General features: G+C 42.9%; 1 protein-coding gene across 1 annotated transcript in view; it reads left to right on the plus strand.

Moving 5' to 3' along the window:
• Positions 1 to 25,305, plus strand: part of CD81 (CD81 molecule) — a 112,349-nt gene that overhangs the window by 70,892 nt on the left and 16,152 nt on the right. Inside the window, exons 2-4 of the mRNA XM_089653514.1 lie at positions 14,306 to 14,420; positions 19,432 to 19,529; positions 20,153 to 20,227. Of these exons, the coding sequence (XP_089509640.1) occupies positions 14,306 to 14,420; positions 19,432 to 19,529; positions 20,153 to 20,227 (288 nt within the window). The remainder of the gene's footprint in view (positions 1 to 14,305; positions 14,421 to 19,431; positions 19,530 to 20,152; positions 20,228 to 25,305) is intronic.

The following is a 25,305-nucleotide window of genomic DNA, read 5'->3' on the forward strand; positions in this document are numbered from 1 at the left end:
GATGGGGCACTATTCCTCCCACTGACACCAATGATGGGGCACTATTCCTCCCACTGACACCAATGATGGGGCACTATTCCTCCCACTGACACCAATGATGGAGCACTATTCCTCCCACTGACACCAATGATGGGGCACTATTCCTCCCACCGACACCAATGATGGGGCACTATTCCTCCCACCGACACCAATGATGGGGCACTATTCCTCCCACCGACACCAATGATGGGGCACTATTCCTCCCACCGACACCAATGATGGGGCACTATTCCTCCCACCGACACCAATGATGGGGCACTATTCCTCCCACAGATACCAATGATGGGGCAATATTCCTCCCATTGATACCGATGATGGGACACTATTCCTCCTCCCACAGACACCTATGATGGGGCACTATTCCTCCCACCGACACCAATGATGGGGCACTATTCCTCCCACCGATACCAATGATGGAGCACTATTCCTTCCACTGACACCAATGATGAGGCACTATTCCTCCCACCGATACCAATGATGGAGCACTATTCCTTCCACTGACACCAATGATGAGGCACTATTCCTCCCACTGATACCAATGATGGGGCACTATTCCTCCCACTGACACCAATGATGGGGCACTATTCCTCCCACTGATACCAATGATGGGGCACTATTCCTCCCACTGACACCAATGATGGGGCACTATTCCTCCCACTGATACCAATGATGGAGCACTATTCCTCCCACTGACACCAATGATGGGACACTATTCCTCCCACTGACACCAATGATGGGGCACTATTCCTCCCACTGATACCAATGATGGGACACTATTCCTCCCACTGACACCAATGATGGGGCACTATTCCTCCCACTGACACCAATGACGAGGCACTATTCCTCCCACTGACACCAATGACGAGGCACTATTCCTCCCACTGACACCAATGACGGGGCACTATTCCTCCCACTGACACCAATGACGGGGCACTATTCCTCCCACTGATACCAATGACGAGGCACTATTCCTCCCACTGACACCAATGACGGGGCACTATTCCTCCCACTGACACCAATGACGGGGCACTATTCCTCCCACTGACACCAATGACGGGGCACTATTCCTCCCACTGACACCAATGACGGGGCACTATTCCTCCCACTGATACCAATGACGGGGCACTATTCCTCCCACTGACACCAATGACGTGGCACTATTCCTCCTACTGCAAAATTACAGTTATGAAGTAGCAACGAAAATAATTTTATGGTTGGGGGTCACCACAACATGAGGAACTGTATTAAGGGGTCGCGGTGTTAGAAAGGTTGAGAACCACTGCCTTAATGGGTTTAGCCATTATTAGTCCAGAATTAAAAAAGACCTTCAGTTATTTGCTATTGGTCCATATGAAAACAGTGTCTACATTTTGGGTGAGTAAAATCACCTCAATAAAGCCATCCTAAATTAACTCAACTATCAGACCTATTCAGCTAGACAGAGGAAATTGATGAGGAGGGTGGAGGTGTGAAGTTTTGTTATTTTGTTTGAATCTGTATCTAGTCTTTAACTAGTTCATCTATGAAAGTGCTAATTGTGTAATAAAAGGTTTTCCTAAAGGTATACTCCTTCAAAATATGAACATTTTGTATTTAATCCTACTTGGGGGGAACAACAAATTTGCTGGGATACTTTGATGTTCTTGGTTTCCATCTTCTTCCCCTGGCTATTCTTCTATTAGAATATCTAGTTATCTGTATTGTCCTCTGTGACAGTGAAGGCCAGTGTTTTCACTGGTTCAACCCTACTCTCTTCTACATCTCACGTTATAGCATGCAGAAAGTGTATACGGCAAAGAATCAACTTCCGTCAGTGTCTTCCAGAGGTGTCAAATGCCTGTGTTCTCCTCCATACATCCTCCAACCCCCGTGTGACTGCTGTGTCCTGTAGTGACGTTGGGGTGTTGATCATTTTAGTAAATATTTGGGATAATATAGATCAGTGGTTCTCAACCTGTGGGTCGTGACCCCTTTGGGGGTCAAACAACCCTTTCACAGGGGTCCCCTAAGACCATCAGAAAACACATGTTTCCGAAGTGTAAAGAGCAGCTACTGTGTAGAAAGCAGCTGCTGTGTTGAAAGCAGCTACTCTGTTAAAAGCAGCTACTGTGTTGAAAGCAGCAGTATTGGAGGTAAAACAACACTCGTGAATTACAATTACTGGGTAAATCTTTTTATGGTTGGGGGTCACCACAACATGAGGAACTGTATTAAAGGGTCACGGCATTAGGAAGGTTGAGAACCACTGACCTAGGTAGTTCTCCACCAACAACTGATTTAAGGGAGTTTAATTTTCTGGCCATTTTTTTTTTCATTTTAATAATTATATATTAGTATTGTTAGTGTCACATACTGTAAGGCAAGCCATAGATGATGTGATTTTCTTTCTTTCCTTTCTTTCTTGCAGAAAAGAAAGTCGCTCGATTCCCCCATCAACACAGATAGTGTTGATGGGAAATCCCTCCCGCAGAACTGTTGCATTCTCCCAACGGAGGGGGGGGGGAAGGTGCAGGGAGCCATCCCTGCCGGGAGAACACAGTGGTTTATTTATTATAGGTACTTATATAGCGCCATCAGTTTACATATATATATTAAATTCACATCAGTCCCTAACCCTCAAGGGGCGTACAATCTAAGATCCCTAACTCACATTCATACACATACTAGGGCCAATTTAGACAGGATCCAATTAACCTACCAGCATGTCTTTGGAGTGTGGGAGGAAACTGGAGTACCCGGAGTGATCACTGCTAGCGGTTCAAATATACATGCAATAATCGCATGAAAAAATCTGACATGCTGGTTGTACCCAAGTCAATGAGTGGATCGACTTGGGTACAATCAGCCTGCCCAGGAATGGTTTGAATCTCGGCCAGTCCCTGCTGAACCATCAAACCATCTATGGCCGGCTTAAAGTGGAGTTCCACTTACTCTGTAAAAAAATAAAAGTCAGCTGCTACAAAATTTGTAGCTGCTGACTTTTAAAAAACAGCCACTCACCTGTCCCATGATCCCACGGTGCCCCCGTCGCAGCCCGTTTCACCGGCCGTCCAATGTTCTAGGCGCCGGCATCTTCAGTGTGGGCACCCGGCTGTGACAGCTTGCGGCTTCACAGCCGGGTGCCCACTGCGCATGCGCGGGTAGTGCTGCATTTCCTGAATGGCCCTGTAGTCTTCTGGGACCTGTCATGTGTCCCACAAGACTACGGTGAGGGAGAGTAAGAGGACAACTTCCACTTCCGATCGCCTAGGGTACCTGTCAATTTCGGGTACCCGCTCCCCAAAGGTGCCAATCCTTAATGGGGAGCGGGGGACCAATCATTAAAGCGGAACTTCCCCTTTTGTGTGGAACTCCGCTTTAAGGCTGGCAATACACTATACAATTTTCTGTCCAATTTCTGCCCAATTTCCTTTAGATTTGCCTTCAACTGTGTTGTGCAGGGGCCTGCCTAATTGGATACAACTGAAAGTGTTGTTTGGGCATGACCTCCTATTATATGTTTTTTGGTAAATCTAAAGCAAAAATCTCAAGAAAATTGTATAAAATGTATGGCCAGCCTAAAACGTGTTCACCCAGGCTACTGCTTCTGCAGCTAAAGGGGGTAGAGGCTGGGGAGCAGCAAAAGCGCAAATCAACTGCATGGTTTTACCGCCTCTTCCAAATGCTAGTGTGAGTGGGCCCTTAGCATGCCATTTTCATTACTAATGCTGATATTTATAGCATATGGTGAGCTGTAGATATATTATTTAGCAGGGGTTCATGGGCAGCACAGTGGCTAAATGGTTAGCACTTCCGACTGACAGCATTAGGGTTGTTGGTTCAAATCCCAGCCGTGGCACCACCTGCCTGGAGTTTGCATGTTCTCCCTGTGCCTGCGTGGGTTTCCTCCGGGTACTCCAGTTTCCTCCCACACTCCAAAGACATGCTGGTAGGTTAATTGGATCCTGTCTAAATTGGCCCTAATATGTGTATGTATGAATGTAAGTTAGGGACTTTAGATTGTATGCCCCTTGAGGGTTAGGGACTGATGTGAATGTACAATATATATATAAAGCGCTGCGTAAATTGATGGCACTATATAAGTACCTGTAATAAATAAATAAGGGTTCCTCCTGGGTAAAAAGGTGGAGGAATCCTGTTGTAGACCCTGGCTTGATGTTGCACTGTTGATATGAATTTTTATGTTTAGTCTCATTTATTTTCGTCCTTTTTGTATTTGCTGACACTATAAATAAAAACTATTGCACAAAAAAAAGTTTTAGTACTCTCTGAAAGAGAGGGGTATTTTGGACCAAGAAAAAAAAATTAATTCTGAAAATGTAAGAAATGTAACAACTTTCTCCTTTGCGCATTGTTGGTAATGTGGGAATGACATGGCAGTGATAATGAATGCCTTGTAATAGTTGTCCCCATATTAGTATACATTGGTAGGAAATCTGCCATTTTCAGCATTGTCTGGGTGGCTCTGGTACAGGATGGTCTTCGAGTTCATATTTACATGCTGTGCTGTGCAATGAATATCCTAGGATGTCTTTCTGTTCCCTGGAATCTCCTAGTTTTGACACTTCTGCTCTTCCTGTTTTCTCAAGTCCCTTCCTGTGTTTTTGTTACACACACTGAGAATTCTAGCTGTGGTGATACAAGGATGTCAGATCTCAGCCATATGTAATACATTGGGGCCTAAACCCCGGACTCTGCATTCACTATATCTAAATCTCCAACAGTACACACAACATGGAAATGCAATTATTTTAATGAATATAAACAGCTAAATACCTTTTCTCATCAGCAGTTGGAGCAGTCTTATGACATCTATCAGTGTCCAGCAGAGCACTGGTTAAGGCCTGTAGGAGGAGTTTTCTTTCTGTTCTAGGAGGATGTAGAACCCCTGACCTGGACAGTGCTGATTGGCGCTATACTGATCACATGCACTCTCAGAAGAAAAAAATAAATTAAAAAAACCTCTCTAGCTATACACACCAAACTGAGCATGTGCAGAGTGACTCCACACGAAATGTCTTATCAGGAGATAAAAGGGGGACACTGGAAGAAGGAGAGGATCCGAGAAGTCAGGATCAAACAGCATTGTTACACAGTGCAGTGGATTAACCCCTTCCAGAGTGAGAATAACAAGCATGCTTTACTGCATATACAGACTGATTTTACTGTTGTGCGTTTAGTAACTTTAATTCACATTTTTTTTACATCAGCCCTAAAATATCAAGTACAGCACTGTTCTGTTTTTTTTTTCTTGTTTTTTGAAGGCCAATTGCCTCTTGGGATCAGGAAGGAATTTTTTTCCTTGCAGGAGCAAATTGGATCATGTTTTGCTGGGTTTTTTGCCTTCCTCTGGATCAACTTGGGTATAGGATTATAACTTTTATTTTTTAATCGTTGAACTGGATGGACTTTTGTCTTTTTTCAGCCAGACTAACTATGTAAGTCTCTTGGGCTTCTTTCCCGACAGTGATTACCGCCATCTGAAAAGCGGTCTGCAGTGTATCACTTCAGAGAGGGGTGTAATAGCAGCGATTGGTAGGTGTTTAGGAGGTGATCCTGCCTCTTATGATTGTGGTTGCGGTGTGCTCCTGTTGAATTTAAAGTGTTACTCAACCCTGAGCAGGAAAATCAGTCTGTATATGCAGTAAAGCATGCTTGTATTACTCACTGTGGAACCTAAGGGGTTAATCCTCTGCATTGCGTAAAAAAGGATGTATGATCCTGTCTTCTCTGATCCTCCCCTTCTACTGTCCCCAGTCCATCTACTGATAGAACAGAGCCTTGGGGGCAAGCTGCACATGCTCAGTTTGGTGTGTATTGCTAGAGGTTTTTTTTCTTGGGAGAGTGCATGTGATCAGCACAGGGCCAGTCAGCGCTGTCCAGACAGAGGGTCAGGGGTCATGGAGCCTCATAGGACAGTCAGAGGAGAATGAACTCCTCCTACAACCTTTAAATACTGCTCGGCTGGACATTGATAGAAGTCACAAAACTGTTATATACTGCTGATGAGAAAAGGTATTTAGCTGTTTATATTCATTAAATAATTGCATTTCCATGTTCTGTGTACTGTGGGAGACCAGATATAATGAATGCAGGGTCCTGGGTTTAGTAACTTTTTAATGGGTGAGTTTGACAAGTGCTGGCTGTCAAGCTAGGCAGCTTGAGTTACAAATGACACAAAACATTGTGGCCGCGGAATGTGCACAGCCCTGTTAGGCTGTAATGTTAACATTCAGATGGGTGCTCAGGGGGCAGTAAAACTGTGGCTCTTCCACCTATTTTGTACCATCCCCTGGCTGTTTTAGGCTTTGTTTTTGTCCTGTGCTCCCTTATGTTTACACATGTTGTATTTATTTTATTTTATAACATTGTGAGTTTCGTATCTCTGATGTTCCCTGTTTTTTTTCCTGCAATGTAAAACACATGAAAAATCCATCATAGAGTAATGCAGGCCATAGACGGTTCGTTTATCGGCTGAATAATGAAAAATCAGTTGTTCTGTTGCCACCAATGATTATGAAAATCGTCCATTTTTCGTTAACTTTTCAGCATGACTGATAAAAGAAATGAGGAGGAATCACGAAAATCGGCCGATGACATTGCCCCACTAACGGTGCAAATATCGGCCGATTATTCTTTCGGAGGAAAAATCGGCCGATAAATGAACCGTCTATGGCCTGCATGAGAGTACAACATCATTTTAGAGAACGGTCCATGGAAGTGTCAACTCTTGCAGTGATCAGGGGCGGACTGACCATTTGGAAACTCGGGCACTGCCCAAGGGCCTGGGGTCAGTAGGGGGCCCCATGAGATGCCCCTGGTACCTTTTTCATAGACTTTTTTGAGTTTGGGCAAGGACACAGGGGCCCCATGATCCCCTATTGCCTGGGGTCCACATGAGTTGTCAGTCCACCCCTGGCAGTGATCATGTCTCAGATCACCTTTGGGTGGTTCAGCCAGCCACCAACTGATAAGACTTAGGCAGCCCATAGATTATACAGTTTTCTTTTATTTATAGCGTCTACAAATGGTATATATACTGGGATTTTTTTCTTTTTTTAACTAGTAATGGCGGTGATCAGCGACTTATAGCGGGACTGCTGTGGACATTCTAACACTGGGGGGAACTGACTTGGTGTCACTGACAACCCCAGTGACACCAAACAGTGATCAGTGCTAAAAAAAAAAAAAAAGCACTGACGCTGTATTAATGGCACTGGGCAGGAAGGGGTTAACATGAGAGGCGATCAAAGGGTTAACTGTGTTGTGTGCAGGAAGTGTTTTACTAGGGGGCGGTGTCTGTGTGCTTCACTGTACTCACACTGCTGTGGATGGCTGTGCTGTGCACAACCATCCAGAGCACTGTGCCCGAGCTGACAGGGAGGAGGACGGTTAGTAAACAAAACAGTTCTGCTACCCGTCGGAATCACGGGGTGCTGGTGAGTAATTACCAGCTGGGACCCGGTGATTCACAGCCATGAACGGCGACACAAGTAGGGCTCGTGTGCGCCCCCTACTCGGAAATGCAAAATAATGCGTATATATATATATATATATATATATGTGATTTTGCGCATCCGTTCTGCCCTGGAGCAATATTTCTGCTATAGGGTGGTCGGGAAGCAGATAAATGGTTGTGTGCTTTGTATTTTTTTTAGAAGTCTTTCTTTTTGTTATTTATTTATTTCAGGTATTTTAATAGTGCTGTCAATTTACACAGCACTTTACATATATAATGTACATTCACATCAGTCCCTAACCCTCAAGGGGTGTACAATCTAAGGTCCCTAATTCACATTCATACATACACATACAAGGGCCAATTTAGACAGGAGCCAATTCACCTACCAGTATGTCTTTGGAGTATGGGAGGAAACTGGAGCACCCGGAGGAAACCCACACAAGCACAGGGAGAACATGCAAACTCCATGCAGGAGGTGCCATGGTCGAGAATCGAACCCATGACCCATTTGCTGAAAGGCAGACGTGCTAACCACTAAGCCACTGTGCTGCCCCATTCATGACATACTATAACTTCTTGAAGCGTGTTTATCTTCACATAATGCTTGGCAGAGTTCTGTAACAATAGCCCCTTGTTGATGACACGTATTGTATTGTCAGTTGTCATTTTGGTTTCTGTCAGTATACACCGTGCCGGGTATTATAGCAGAGAATAGAATTCTAAATGTTCTTAATGAAGATGAAGCCTGTCCCTGGGGTTATAGCACTCTGATCTGTTGTTTCCTGCTTTTAGTCCTCTAGAAAAGCCTCCTTTGGTCTGACCCCATGGCCTTATCTTCCTTCTTCTGCTAAGTATGACCCTGCAATTCTTAACTTCTTAAACACACATTCACATGAAGCTTCCTTCCCTCGGAAAAAGGATCTGAGTCAGTAAAAAACTGAACACTGCCCCTCCTGACTGTGAACAGAGAGGTTACAGCTCCCTCTGTCACCCTACACCCCACCGCACTGCCCAAAAGTGAGATTTGTTTCAGTAAAGTATAAATGTATAAAACTGTCATAGTGTGCAAAGTGTAGTAATTCTTATTAACCAATCAGATTTCAGTTTATTGCAGTCAGATCAGTAAAGTACTATATTTATCCAGGATGACAGATGTATTATCTGGCTGTTGTTGGTCAGACCTGATGGCAGTTCCATGTTTTTGGTGTCAGGCAGATGCCCACTAGCTGACACCTGTCAGGGTAAAACAGCAATCAGACATCTTAAAAAGTTTATCCAGATTGCCGTTGTTTTTCCCCAAATGTTGACAGTTTGATCTGCACCCCTCTCCTGCTTCCTGGCACCCTGTGCAGCAGAGCTATTAATGCATGATCAGGTCCGAGCATGTAGGCCCTTTGCTAAATAATCTAGAGTGGGTGACTGGGGACAAAGAGAAGGCAAATTAATTAAATACCTTCTTCAGCTCTGTATATACAAAGGAGCATGGGGGAGCTCTTGTCCATAATGGGCATGGTACTGACACAGCCCCAGATGATCCGCATTGGCTCACAATTGATATGATCCAAAAATATTTAGTCAGGATAAAGGTGAATAAAGCACCTGGACTGGATGGCATACACCCACGGGTCCTTAAAGAATTGAGATCTGTCAAAGCCATTGTTTCTAATTTTTAGGGACTCTTTAATGACTGGCATAGTACCACTGGATTGGCATAAGGCCAATGTGGTGCCAATATTTAAAAAGGGGTCAAAATCTTTACCAAGTAATTACAGACCTGTTAGTTTAACTTCTATAGTTGGGAAGATAATGGAGAGATTAATAAAAGACCACATAGATGAGTTCTTGCTGGAAAAAATATTTTAAGCAACAGACAGAATGGATTCATGAAAGACAGAAGTTGTCAAACAAATCTGATTTCTTTTTATGAGGAGGTGAGCAAAACCTTGGACAGAGGGGTGGCGGTGGACATGGTATACTTGGACAGAGGGGTGGCGGTGGACGTGGTATACTTGGACAGAGGGGTGGCGGTGGACGTGGTATACTCGGACAGAGGGGTGGCGGTGGACGTGGTATACTCGGACAGAGGGGTGGCGGTGGACGTGGTATACTTGGACAGAGGGGTGGCGGTGGACGTGGTATACTCGGACAGAGGGGTGGCGGTGAACGTGGTATACTCGGACAGAGGGGTGGCGGTGAACGTGGTATACTTGGACAGAGGGGTGGCGGTGGACGTGGTATATTTGATTTTTGTAAAAGCGTTTGACACAGTTCCCCACAGACGGCTAATGTGTAAAGTCTAGAGGCTTGGAAAAATCTGTATGTAAATTGATAGAATACTGGCTAAAAGATCGTATTCAGAGAGTAGTGGTTAATGATTCATACTCTGAATGGTCTGGGGTCATCAGTGGTGTACCCCAAGGTTCAGTGTTGGCATCATTACTTTTTAATATAATTATAAACGATGTAGGGTCTGGGATTATAAATCCCATTTCAGTCTTTGCAGATGACACCAAGCTGTGCAGTGGAATAACGTCCTTACAGGATGTCTTCAATTTACAAGCTGACCTCAATGCTCTGTTTAATTGGGCAACTATGTGGCAAATGAGGTTTAATGTTGATAAATGTAAGGTTATGCACTTGGGGGCTAAGAATATGCATCATCATACATACTAGGGGGGGTACAACTGGGGGAGTCAATGGTGGAGAAGGATCTGGGGGTTCTGGTAGATCACAAGCTTAATAATGACATGCAATGCCAAGCTGCGGTTTCTAAAGCGAGCAAAATCCTGTCTTGTATTAAAAGAGGTATAGACTCCAGAGAGAGAGATATCATATTACCCCGGTACAAATCATTAGTAAGACCTCATCTGGAATATGCAGTTCAGTTTTGGGCACCAATTCACAAAAAGAACATTGGGGAACTGGAGAAAGTACAGAGAAGGGCAACCAAAGTGACAAGAGGCATGGAGGAGATCAGCTATGAGGAAAGATTAGAGGAACTGAATTTATTCTCTCTTGAGAAGAGGAGATTAAGGGGGGATATGATCAACATGTATAAATACATCAGTGGTTCATATAGTGAACTCGGTGTAGAGCTATTCTCCCTGAGGTCATCACAGAGGACAAGGGGGCACTCTTTACTTCTGCAGGAAAATAAATTAATCTCCAAACACAGAAAGGTTTCTTCACAGTAAGAGATGTGGAATAGACTACCTCAAGAGTTGGTTCTGGCCAGCTCAGTGGATTCGTTTAAAAAAGGCCTGGATTCTATCCTAGATACACAGAATATAACTGGATACTAACATTTATAGGTAAAGTTGATCCAGGGAATATCCGATTGCCTCTCGGGGGATCAGGAAGGAATTTGTTCCCCTGCAGGAGCAAATTGGATCATGCTTTGCTGGGTTGTTTTGCCTTCTTCTGGATCAATTTTGGGTATAGGATTATAACTTTTTTTTTTTTTTTGATTGAACTGGATGGAATTTTGTCTTTTTTCAGCCAGACTAACTATGATTGGTGGATTCTCTGAACACATGCAGGCCTTAGGACAATTGTATCTATTTGTCCGACCACCATCTAAAGTCAAAGGGCAGCCTTGTTGTGTGTCTCAAAGTGGTTCTAAAGTCATGTTTTGTATCTTAATGCATTCCCTGGATTAAGGTAAAAAAATGTCCCACTACCTGCTGTACGCACCCCAGTACACAAACACTTACCTGGCTTTTGTCACTGCTCCAGCTCTGTGTCGGCTGCAGCACCGCCCCCTCACTTCCTGGTCTTATGAGAGACCCTGATGGCAGCAGTAGCCATAGGCTCTTGCTGTTGTCAGTCAAACTCTCCTGAGGAGGGAGCAGGGGCGTTGGCTTACTAGTGCTATGTGTGTCTATGGACTCACACAGCCCAGCTTGGGAGCATGTTCACACAGGTGCCTCCATAGCACCTGGCTGGTAAAAAAGGAAGGAATGGACTGGCAGAAGAGGAGGTATGGGACTGCTCTGTGCAATATCACTGCATAAAGCAGGTAAGTATAACATCTTTTTTTTATTTTAATCCATAAAATGTAACCTTTAGTAAGACTTTAATTTGTTACTTCAAATTTCAGATCAAAGTTTGTTGAGCCAGATGGTGCTGACAGGGGCACCCACGGCTCCAGTTTTGGTCAGTGTGGATGGAGGAATCTCTCCTGCTGACGATCGTATTCATACGGCTGCAAAATCCATGGCTGCTTGAATTCCTGAACGGTGTCTGCATCTGATGGATGCAATCACTAATCCGCTGACAATTTTCTGTCCCACTCCTTCAGTTTTTAGATTGAATTTTGACAAGCAAGGAGGTGCAACAGGGCCACCCATGACTTGAATTTCAGCCCACTCAGCAGGAATCAGTCAAAATTTGAGTCATATATGGCTAGCTGTCTGTCTGATCACTTAACTATCTCAACAGTTGCAAGACACAAAATATTTATACTGAACCACTGAGAGCTCCCTCTACTGGCTAATCTAAAAATCTATATAAATAATAAAATAACATTTTCTTGAAAGTCAGTTCAAAAAGGTGTGAAAGTTGGTTAAAAACGTACTTTAAGGTAAACATTGCCATAATAACTCAAGTACATACTGAAAATACATTAGGTGTTGTGTCAACAGGCTTTAAAGCAGAACTTTACTCATAACAGCCTGATAAAAATAAATAAATTTGTTCTTTAGGAAAGGAACATACAGTCCACATTAATAATTATGTCACCAGAAGTAGTGTGTGCAGCAAATTGCCTCCAGCATTATTTCTGTTTCTTCTTGCTGGAGGCTGCCATTTTGCTGAAGCCCAGAGCCCCTGAGCAGCAGTAAATCTTTAGGCTGTCAGCATATTGGCCTCTAGTAGCTCTGATTTTAGGCAAAATGGCAAACAATAGAGAGCAATTGAGCATGTGCAGAGAAGGAGTGTATTACTGGATTTTAAACAGTATAGACACTTTTTTTCAATGTTCTACATTGCTATACCTGCAAAAGGGCCCAGCCTGCAATGATCTACCAGGACTTAAAATGATACTAAACCCAGGACCCGGCATTCACTATATCTGGTCTCCCACCATACACAGAGCATGGAAATGCAATTATTTTAGTAAATATAAACTGTTAAATACCTATTCTCATCAGCAGTTAGAGCAGTCTTGTGACTTCTATTAGTGTCCAGCTGAGCACTGGTTAAAGCTTGTAGGAGGCATTTTCATTCTGTTCTGTTTGTTCTATGAGGCTGCATAACCCCTGATTCTCTGTCTAGACAGAGCTGATCACATGTACCTTCCCAAAGAAATAATAAAAACTCTCTAGCCACACACACACTAAACTGAGCTTGTGCAGAGTGCCTCCTAGGGCTCTGTACTATCAACAAATGGATTGTGGAAAGTAGAAGGGGAGGATCAGAGAAGACAGGAGCAAACTGCCTTTTTTTACACAATGTGGAGGAATAACCCTTTAGGTTCCAGAGTGAGAATAACAAGCATGCCTTACTGCAAATACAGACTGGTTTTACTGTTGTGGGTTTAGTAAGGCTTTATTTTCTGACTAAAGTTCCACTTTAGCCGTGTGTTGATGGCATCAGTTTGGCACCATTCAGACTTCACTGACAGGTGCATCTGACCTCCAAACCTGCTGGAATTTCAAATGCAAATCCTGCTTGAAGTGAAAAGCCCAATGATGGATGACCCTTATACAGGCCATAGATGGGTAGAAAATCGGCTGATTTTTCGGCCAAATAAAAAATCGGCTGATTTTCACACAGTTAATGGGTTAATTGATTGGCCGTTTTTCTGGATTTTGGAACATTTTTTTGATTTTGCAGATCGGACGATTTTTGCGGCAATGATGGGCAATTCGGCCGATCTTTTTACCGATAAAAAATCTGCGCATGAGCCGTGACCTGCAAGAAGAAGAAGAAGAGAAAGAAGGAGAAGAATTCCAGTCCGCTATTATATTTGACATGAAAAAGTAAAAAATCTGCGTATGAGCCATGACCTGCAAGAAGAAGAAGAAAAAGAAGAATTCCAGTCCGCTATTATATTTGACATGAAAAAGTATAGTGGTTGCAACAATGTATCTATTTGTATCCGAATAAAACCATCTGTATCTGAAATGGATACAAATAGATACAATGTTGCAACTGCTATACTTTTTCATGTCAAATATAATAGCGGACTGGAATTCTTCTTTTTCTTCTTCTTCTTGCAGGTGATGGCTCATACGCAGATTTTTTACTTTTTCATGTCAAATATAATAGCGGAGCTTTCTTCAGGGACAGAAGTAATTAAATGCTGGCTGTAGACGGGACGAAAATCGGCTGATTTTTTTTTTTTTTGGTTACCATTGGTGGTAACGTCGGCCTATTGAACAATCGATTTTTCATATTTTTTTTTGTTAAAAAAACGGCCGGTTTTTGACCCATCTATGGCCTGCATTAGTCTTTGTTTTTGGTGAAAGATTTTACAGGTCAGAATGTATTTAACTGCCCTGGCCCCTTAAGAGTCATCAGCCTCCCCCAAACTCTATTTGTATCACTGTCAGTGTGAAGTATATACAATGGGTGAAGCAAGTGCATATTTGGCATGTGTACTGGCCTCCTTGGATGGTGTCCCTTGGTGCAGTTTTCATGTGCTGTGATGGTGTATTCAGGGTTTACATAGGGCTGCTGTCAGATAGATAAATGTTTTGAGCATTTCTGTTGTGTATGCCATGCTTTATAAAGGCACATCTAACTCCTGATAACTATCAGACTACTTTATGTTCACTTAATCATTTACAAATTCTTCTTTAGTTGGCAGGTGGGGTGATCCTTGGAGTAGCACTGTGGCTTCGACATGAGCCCAAGACATCTAACCTCCTGATCCAGCAAATCGGGGACAAGCAGGTTCCAGCAACCTTTTACATTGGTCAGTGTTTTTTTTTACATCTTCCCATTTACATGGCTGTCAAATTTCTCTCCTTTGATTTTAAAGTGGAACTCCAGGCCAATGTAAGATTTGATGCAGTTATTCATTTAAAAGAGAGGTTCGGGATTAAAAAAAAAACAAACATTGAGGCCCAGTTCACACTCCATGCATTTCAGTTGCTTCTTTTCTGCATTCAAAACACACAGAAAGTAGGTTATATGGTTGTCAATGTGATAGTTCACATCAGTGCCTGCAGTTCCAGTGTGTTCCAGCTGAAGAATAAAAAAATGTAGAACAGGCTGCATTTTTCCTGCACAGAACTGTACTGTAATGCAGTAAAACGCATCAAAACAAACCAGAAACACACTGGAATGCAGATGTACCTGTTTAAAGTGAATTAAAAACGAGGGGGAAAAATGTTTATTGGAATGTGTCAAAAACGCACTGGAACGCGTCAAAAATATATCAAAAACATTCATTCAAAAACGCATCTGCGTTTCTATAGTGTGAACCGGCCCTTAGGGCTAGTTCACACTAGATGCAGTTCAGTGCGCTTTTTTTCTCCATCAAAAATGCATGCACAGTGTTTTCCATGTATTCCAGTGGCTCTAGTTCACACTAGTGCCATCAGTTCCAGTCAGTTTCCAGTGCAGAAAAAAAAGTAGAACATGCTGCATGTTTTCTGCACAGAACTGTAATGGAACATAGCGAACTGCATGTGATCTGAACTGTAAGCAAAAACGTGTCCGGAATGTATCCAGAGTGCGTTTTTGTAGTGCGAACTGGCCCCCCAGGCTCACCTATGTGGATGCAGCATCACTACAATGCTGCACCCATCCCCCGCTGCCTATAAGACCAAGAACTGAGTGATCAAAGACCGCTGACCGCTCAGCTCTCGGTTTTCAGTCTGTGGAGAGCTAGTGACTGTCAATCTCCAGTTCTCTGCTTTGCCCCTCCAGCTGTCACTGGAATACTGGGCTGTGGAGGGGGCAGGAGGCTGAGTCAGCTGCTGGACAGGCTTCTGGGCGGATCCCGACAATATGGTCAGGATCCTTCTAGAGCCTGTACTGGCTCTGTGACATGTGCCAACAGCGGGCTTCCGGCCTCTGTCGGCTAAAAATGGGTTGCCGGAGTGCAGAACTAAGTGCACTCCTATGACCTATTGGAGGAGTATGACCCAAAGAGCTTTGGCTGTACTTCTCCTTTACAGCTAAACTCCAGGCAGAAATAAGACACCATTTTTCTGTAATCACTGTAAGTACCTAAATTTTGACTTGGTATCAACTTGTTGCAGTCCCTTTACCGCAGGACTCATTTGGGGGTGAGGAGAAGCAGCACAAAGAGCTGCAGGGCAAGGAGCATGCTGATAGGAGGAGAGAGCAGAGAGATAAGCTCATCAATCTGCTGCTGACCCTTTCACTGGCCAGCTACAGGCTAGGGGAGGGACAAGACATGTAAATTTTACTTAACTGCAATAGGGAAAATCAGGTTCCCTTCCAGGGGTGTACTGTGTGGCAGAGTTGTGTAAATCTGAGGACTGTATGGATACATATACAAATCTTTTGGCAACTCTCATGCTTTCATTTCACTGTTTGTCTTGAGTTCAGGTCCTAGAAATAAATATATTAATATTTAAATAAAACAAACATAACTAACTAAATCTTAATAATGGCCTCATGTCATCCCTCTGGCTGAGGGAAAGGCAGAGCAAGCAGTTTTGTTGACTTATGTGCATGCTGCTGCTTCTCATCCAGGAGGCAGTCATCAGGCAGGAGAGAGGTTCATCGGTGTTTCCCATACATTTTAATGGACTTACTCACAGGAGTGTGCTTCTCTATGGTGCAGTGTAGCTTCTTGTATAAACATCCTGAAGTCTGTGTGATTTAGGCCTCATTCACATGGGCATTTGGAGGAGCAAGGATGATCCAGCATAAAACCCCACCATTTATCCATGGATGGGGGGTACTACAAATGGCATGTACAGCTACCTATAGAGGTGAGTGGCTCTATGCGCTTGTGTTCATATAAGTGTTGATTTTTTTTGCATCTGTGTTTACCTGGCATTGACGTATTTATCAAAAGCAAGACTTTGAGGGAATACTTCCTACGTGCATGCGGGGTAAATGCCAATGCAAAAAAGCTTTAGTGTTTACACAAGTACAAGAGCATATAGCCATTCATCCAGCTACAGGCAGCTACAGTGAAGGAAGGAAGTATTTGATCCCCTGCTGATTTTGAATGTTTGCCCAAAGGGATGATGGACGGGACAATGTACCGTCAAATCTTGGGTGAGAACCTTCTTCCAGGGCATTGAAAATGGGTCGTGGATGGGTGTTCTAGCATGACAATGACCCAAAACACATGGCCAAGGCAACAAAGGAGTGGCTCAAGAAGAAGCACATTAAGGTCCTGGAGTGGCCTAGCCAGTCTCCAGACACTAATCTGATTGAAAATCTGTGGAGGGAGCTGAAAGTTCGAGTTGCTTAATGTCAGCCACCAAACCTTACTGACTTGGAGAGGATCTGCCAAGAGGAGTGGGACAAAATCCCTCCTGAGATGTGTGCAAACCTGGTGGCCAACTACAGTATTTTCTGGCGTATAAGACTACTTTTTATACTTAAAAATATACCCCAAAAATTGGGGGTCGTCTTATACGCGGGGTATAAAATGTGAACCTTGAGTTTGTTTGGGTCAAGCTGGCTGGATGTGTGGTAATGTACATACAGTATACCGTGCTGAGCCAAGCTGGCTCAAAACAAATGTCCCTATGACAGATTCATCTGTCAGCCTGCTGGATGTGCGGTGAGCCAATCGGTTTCAAAACGTACCGGTACGTCCGTACTGTAATCAGCCCGCTGGATGTGTGTATGTACGGTAGCTGCGGCTACATACAGTATACACTGGGCCAATCATGGATTTTGAAGGATTTTAAGTACCGGTAAGTCACAGCCAGGGGCGGACTGACAACTCATGGGGCCCCCGGGCAATAGGGGATCATGGGACCCTTGTGTCCTTGCCCAAACTCAAAAAAGTCTATGAAAAAGGTACCAGGGGCATCTCATGGGGCCCCCTACTGACCCCGGGCCCTTGGGCAGTGCCCGAGTTTCCAAATGGTCAGTCCGCCCCTGGTCACAACCATTTCAATAAAAAAATATGATGTTTTTAAATGGTGTTGCCTCGGAAGGGGGGTAGTCTTTTACGGCGAGTATAGCCCAAAACCTATGTTTTAACTGGAAAATTAGGGGGTCGTCTTATACACCCAGTCGCCTTATACACCGGAAAATACGGTACAGGAAATGTCTGACCTCTGTGATTGCCAACAAGGGATTGGCCACCAAGTACTAAGTCATGTTTTGTGAAGGGGATCAAATACTTATTTCCCTCATGAACATGCAAATCAGTGCATCATTTGTTAGACATGCATTTCTTTTTAATTTTTTGTTGCTATTCTGTCTCTCAGTGTTACAATACACCTACCATTCGATTTTTAGACTGATCATTTCTTTGTGAGTGGGCAAACATTCAAAATCAGCAGGGGATCAAATAATTATTTCTTTCACTGTATATGTGCCAAAACGCCAAGATTTTTAACTAGGCTACTATATATGGAACTTCACTGCAGATGAATACAGAAAGAAAACTCCATTGCCTCATATTGGTAATTTTTTGCCTATACAGCCGTTTTTGAAGACGTCGAACGGTTCTTTATTTTAATTCTTTGATTTTAATGTGATTGCAACATGTTCACTCTGTCAATGTCAACCTTTTTCATGATCTAAGTGATCGAATAAATACAATATCACATTTACATTTTTAGTAATATATTACTCCGCATAGGATTTGATTAACCACTTCTCAGGCGGTTTTGCACTAGTCAACTGCCATCTTTTTGGGATTTTTCTTTTACAAAGGGTATTATTATAGAAGAAGCAGAAATGTACACACATTCGGGGAAGATATACATTGACCCGCAAATATGGAGCATATAGGGCATTTTTAGAAACATTACAGAACAATATACTGGTATAAGCATAAACATAATCTGAGCTTTTAAATATCATGTGGGGATGGACAGGGAAAAAAAAAAAGGGGGGGGGGGAGAAGGGTGAGGGGGAAGCAATGAGCTAACATTTGAAGGTCAATGAAAATGCACACTCCACCCGAAATTTTTGCTATACCAGCGTATGAAAAACCGGATAGGCCAGAGGGAAGGTCCCTCAAGATATTAACATATATATTCCAGACCTCGGGCTTACACAGGAGTCCGGATCGCACAAGCAGTATTGCTGATGTAGCACTTAGAGCAATGAGTACAGTCATTACAATTCGCATAAGAAGAGATTGGACAGAAGAATAGAAGGAAACCGACGACAAAAAAACGAGGACAAAACCAAGACATAAAAACAAATACAATCACAAGAGGGCTCCAGGGTGATCGCAACAGAATCAATCCTCAAATCGACATTAGGAACTGGTCGAATCTCGATGGGTGGGCTTCCGCCAGCATGTATGGGTATCCAACAGTATACCTGTCAATTTTTCATTGACCATTATGAAGTTCATCTGATTTTTGACAGCCTCGAAACTGAGAAGAGGAGTCTTCCAAGGTCTCGCGATAGTCAGTTTAGTAGCCATAAATAAATGTGATGCCAGCTGCCGTTCAGGGCGGAGAAGGCCCTCCAGTGGTTTAAATAGGAGCGCTTCGTACGGGTTACGTTTAATGTCTGCGTGTAACATAGTGCGGAGAAGGGCATACATCCTGATCCACAATCTGCTAACCTTAGGGCAAGTCCACCAAATGTGACCCATAGTACCCAGTTGTTGGCACCCCCGGAAACACTTTTTGCGATTTTTAAACCAGACTCTGCCTGCACCTCCAAACATCTGTGTGAATGAGGCCATATACTGCAAAAAGATCAGCTATTTGTGCGAATATTGGCATAAAAGTAAACAATATAGCACGCCACCAATTCAATTACATGACTGACATCTGTTTATTCTTTTTTTCTAGGTATCTATATAATCATTGCAGTCGGTGCCGTCATGATGTTTGTAGGTTTCCTAGGATGTTATGGCGCCATTCAGGAATCACAGTGCCTGTTGGGAACAGTAAGTCAAAGTCAATGTGCCCTATATTAAGTGATGGTGTTGCTGGGGAGAAGAGTCTCACTCTGAGATTGTCTTGGCGCTGCAGTGTCTGCATTAATTCATTTAATAAGTCCAGCATATTCCAGACACGGCCATCCACTTATTACCAGCCTGATGGAGAGTGCTCCAGCAAGGAAGGTGATAAATCCTCAGAGGTCTTAGACATGTACATACACCGTGTATAAATCCAAGGCAGCTCACCGGAGACTGTGAGGATGATTTGTATCTCTGATGTCAGCTTCTCTCCTCTTATCTTAGTTATTAATCCACTTAATAACTCTGTGTGCTTTTAAAGTGTACCTGTCATTTAAGCATACCAGTCAGCCATTATGTTAGCTTAAAGAGTATCTGTGAGTAAGTGTGTTCACATAATGGGCTTTTAAATCAGTCTAAACCACTTCTGGGACCTGTCAGTCTGTGGTGGGGTGATTCCTCATAGATTTCTATGTGGATTCCAAATAAAGCCAGGGTAAGGTCCACGCCAAATTATCTTCAGGCCTGGTAATTCACTAGAAACTTGGGACGTTGTTAGTAATTCTACATAATCTAAAAATAATCTTCTAACCTATATTATATTTCTACAGTTCTTTGCCTGCTTAGTAATCCTATTCGCATGTGAGGTAGCTGCTGGAATCTGGGGCTTCGTAAACCGCGAACAGGTAAGAGCAATGCTGTACTGAAAATAAATGTCCCTTGTTTAGTTTCAATCTTGTATCATACAGTCTTATTCAATAAATGGTGCCAAGTCATAAGCACAGTAATCCATTGCAAGCAATCAGAATTCGTTTTGTAATGGCCTGATCTCAGAGTAAATTCTGAACAGATGCTGTAGGTTGCACTGTTTTGAGGGCCAGTTTACACAATAATCGCATAGGAACACGGTCTGCATTCTTGTTTGATTCCTGTGTATTCCCCTGCAATGCGATTTTGCAGCCCATTGATTTAAATGGACTGCAAATTGCACAAAAAGTACTGCATGCTTTACTTTTGAAAAACATGCTGCACCAAGTGTACTGTGAAATCATGCGATCTGGTGACTGCAAACACACTATGTTTGCAGTTTGCAATAAAAATGTATTGGCACCTGCAGCAGATCACAAATGCAGTGCAGGAAACTCGCACAGAATGGGCCTTTCCCGCACCGCATTGTGGTGGGAACCGTCTAAGCGTGACTGAGGTCTTGGCACTGGAATGAATGAACTCCTGCGTGCATGCGCAGGCGTTACATCATTCCCTGGCTGGCCACTCAAGACAGATGAAGACCCAGTACCCAGAAGAAGCCAGGGAGAAGAGTTCAGCACCAGCAAGGGACCTAATGAACATCACATCACTGGACGGAGCTAATTATTCACAAAGTTTAGTATACAGAGAAAAATATATGGGCTGTTAATTCCCGTCTCCTGAAAATGCTAGTTACCTGGCTGATAATGGTGACCCACTGTCCTCAAGATTTTCTGATTAACTGAACAGAACAATTATTTAGATCTGAAAAGTTGGAGAAAAGTAAAAACAAATCCTTATCTGCATACTTGTTCTGGGTCAGTGGCTCAGAAAGCATTGAAAGAAAAGTATGAGAACCAAGCAAATAGCATTTCAAAAAGAAGAGAAAAGCAGCCTCCATATTCAGTTGTACTTTAAAGTGGTTGTAAACCCTTACATATACCCAGTGAAGTGACTGGCATCAGGTGATACACAAAGATGAAACAAATCCTCCTACATTAGTTGTACCTGTTGATCTGCAGTTCTCTTATCTACAGCTGTTTAAAGTACAGAATTTATACAGCGTGTCTGAGCTTTCAGAAAACATGGCGGAGAGCTGAAATTAAGAACTGCAGAGCTCAGTCGGAAGAGCTACAGTCAGGTCCATAAATATTGGGACATCGACACAATTCTAACATTTTTGGCTCTATACACCACCACAATGGATTTGAAATGAAACGAACAAGATGTGCTTTAACTGCAGAGTGTCAGCTTTAATTTGAGGGTATTTACATCCAAATCAGGTGAACGGTGTAGGAATTACAACAGTTTGCATATGTGCCTCCCACTTGTTAAGGCACCAAAAGTAATGGGACAGAATAATAATCATGAATCAAACTTTCACTTTTTAATACTTGGTTGCAAATCCTTTGCAGTCAATTACAGCCTGAAGTCTGGAACGCATAGACATCACCAGATGCTGGGTTTCATCCCTGGTGATGCTCTGCCAGGCCTCTACTGCAACTGTCTTCAGTTCCTGCTTGTTCTTGGGGCATTTTCCCTTCAGTTTTGTCTTCAGCAAGTGAAATGCATGCTCAATCGGATTCAGGTCAGGTGATTGACTTGGCCATTGCATAACATTCCACTTCTTTCCCTTAAAAAACTCTTTGGTTGCTTTTGCAGTATGCTTTGGGTCATTGTCCATCTGCACTGTGAAGCGGAGTCCAATGAGTTCTGAAGCATTTGGCTTAATATGAGCAGATAATATTGCCCGAAACACTTCAGAATTCATCCTGCTGCTTTTGTCAGCAGTCACATCATCAATAAATACAAGAGAACCAGTTCCATTGGCAGCCATACATGCCCACGCCATGACACTACCACCACCATGCTTCACTGATGAGGTGGTATGCTTAGGATCATGAGCAGTTCCTTTCCTTCTCCATACTCTTCTCTTCCCATCACTCTGGTACAAGTTGATCTTGGTCTCATCTGTCCATAGGATGTTGTTCCAGAACTGTGAAGGCTTTTTTAGATATCTTTTGGCAAACTCTAATCTGGCCTTCCTGTTTTTGAGGTTCACCAATGGTTTACATCTTGTGGTGAACCCTCTGTATTCACTCTGGTGAAGTCTTCTCTTGATTGTTGACTTTGACACACATACACCTACCTCCTGGAGAGTGTTCTTGATCTGGCCAACTGTTGTGAAGGGTGTTTTCTTCACCAGGGAAAGAATTCTTCGGTCAACCACCACATTTGTTTTCCGTGGTCTTCCGGGTCTTTTGATGTTGCTGAGCTCGCTGGTGCATTCCTTCTTTTTAAGAATGTTCCAAACAGTTGTTTTGGCCACGCCTAATGTTTTTGCTATCTCTCTGATGGGTTTGTTTTGTTTTTTTCAGCCTAATGATGGCTTGCTTCACTAATAGTGACAGCTCTTTGGATCTCATCTTGAAAGTTGACAGCAACAGATTCCAAATGCAAATAGCACACTTGAAATGAACTCTGGACCTTTTATCTGCTCATTGTAATTGGGATAATGAGGGAATAACACACACCTGGCCATGGAACAGCTGAGAAGCCAATTGTCCCATTACTTTTGATCTCTTAACAAGTGGGAGGCACATATGCAAACTGTTGTAATTCCTACACCATTCACCTGATTTGGATGTAAATACCCTCAAATTAAAGCTGACAGTCTGCAGTTAAAGCACATCTTGTTCGTTTCATTTCAAATCCATTGTAGTGGTGTATAGAGCCAAAAATGTTAGAATTGTGTCGATGTCCCAATATTTATGGACCTGACTGTATTTGTGTGCTGCTGCAGCTGTCTGACACTGACTATTAACACTGAGCACTGAGCAATCACATGACTATTGATCACTCAGTTCTTGGTTTGCTCTAAGCGGAGAGCACTGATAGTAAGTCATCGTTCTCCTCTCTGATCCTTCAGTGCTCACTGGAGCAACGGCCTGGGGAAGAGATAAAATTGTTGGGATCCCTTGTGAGCCTGGTGTAGCTCTGTCCCATCAGCTAAAAGTGGACAATAGCTTGGGTAGAAAACTAAATGTGACCCACAAGAGAAATTTGTCCAAAAACTCTTTGACTATACTTCTCTTTTAATACAAGAGATTTTTTATAATAGTGTAATGGATATTTGAATTATTAGCCTGGACTTCAAAGCGATTTTAAAGGTTCATTTTTTTTTTTTGGGAAATAGCAAACATGTTATACTTATCTGCTCTGTGCAGTGATTTTGCACAGAGCAGCCTGGATCCTCCTCTTCTCGGGCCTCCTGCAGGCTTTCCTGGCTCCTCCTGTCTGTCGGGTGCCACCACCGCAAGCAGCTTGCTATGGGGGCACCCACTGCTACGTGTGTCCATTCACACACGGAGCCACGGCTTGACCCCGCCCCCTATCTGTCCCCTCATTGTCTGATTGGCTGTATCACGATGGATCATGATGAGGCTCTGGTAAGTATTGAGGGGGCTGGGGGGATGCACACAGGTTTTTTTTTTTTATCTTCAGCCTTTACAACAACTTTAGATTCATAAAAGGGCCTGATTTCTGCATTGCCAATATATTCCATGGCCTTAGATGGCATGACATCCAGGAGTGGAACATAATCACCAACATATCATGCCGCTGAGTGTTAATTGCCAGTCTAGTTGAACTGGGTCCTTATGGTTGCGGTCCCTATAGTGCTTGTGCCATCCTATTGATGCAGCCATGTACTGTGTACTTACACTTCAGCCACTTTGGGTCTGTACACCTAGAAACTACATAGTTAGCACAGTAGGGTGACACTTGTCAAGTAGAAATAAATTATGTTGTCACCAATGTAAAACCAGCTTTAATATAATAGAGGATTCCCAAAATATAGTCTTGCCAGTCCACTTCTTGCTCCAGCGTGTTTTACCCCACCCCCGCATGTCTCCATGTTTAAGCCATCAGTGGGGTGAAACGCGTTGGAGTGGTTGGTGAACAGGCAAAACTATGTTGTAAATCCTTTATTATATTAATGCTGGTTTTGTCTCGGTGACGGCATCATTTTGCACAGTTCATATCTACAGTTGTGCTCAAAAGTTGGCATACCCTGGCAGAAGTCATTACATTTTGGCATTTATATTGAAAATATGACGGATCATGCCAAAAAACTCTTTTATTTAAAGATGGTGATCATATGAAGCCATTTATTATCACATAGTTGTTTGGCTCCTTTTTAAATCATAATGATAATAGAAATCACCCAAATGGCCATGATCAAACGTTAACATACCCTGGAATAATTGGCCTTGGTACAGACACACAAGGTGACACAGACAGGTTAATATGGCAATTAAAAGTTAATTTTCTACATATGTGATTTTTTACATTGCAATTAGTGTCTGTGTATAAATAGTTTGTTAGCTCGCAGGTGGATGCACTGAGCAGGCTAGATAATAAGCCCATGAGATGCAGGAAAAGAACTGTCAAAAGACATGGTGAAAAAGGTAATGGAACTTTAGAAAGATGGAAAGGGATATAAAAAGATATCCAAATCCTTGAATATGCCATTCGGTACTGTTCAATCACTTATTAAAGAAGTGGAATGTTTGGGGATCTCTTGATACCAAGTCAAGGTCAGGTAGACCAAGGAAGTTTGCAGCCACAACTGCCAGAAGAATTGTTTGGGATACAAAGAACAACCCAAGGAAAAGGTAACCTCAGGAGAAAAACTGGCTGCTCTGGAAAAAGATGGTGTGGTTGTTTCAAGGAGCGCAATATGACAATACTTGAAAAAATATAAGCTGTATAGTCGAGTTGCCAGAAAGAAGCCTTTACTGCACCAGTGCTACAAAAAAGCCTGGTGAGGCATGTCAAGATATCAGGCATATTCTAACCAGGCTTTTTTGTAGCATTGGCGCAGTAAAGGCTTCTTTCTGGCAACTCAACCATACAGCTAAATTTTTGTTCAAGTATTTTCATATTGTTCTACTTAAAAAAAAAAACTGTCTTTTTCCAGAGCATTCTATAATTTATTCTGAGGTTACCTGTGGGT

Source organism: Staurois parvus, unplaced genomic scaffold (genome assembly GCF_062004578.1).
Source record: "Staurois parvus isolate SC_StPar_1 unplaced genomic scaffold, SC_StPar_1.0 ptg000715l, whole genome shotgun sequence".
NCBI classification, from domain to species: Eukaryota; Metazoa; Chordata; class Amphibia; order Anura; family Ranidae; genus Staurois; species Staurois parvus.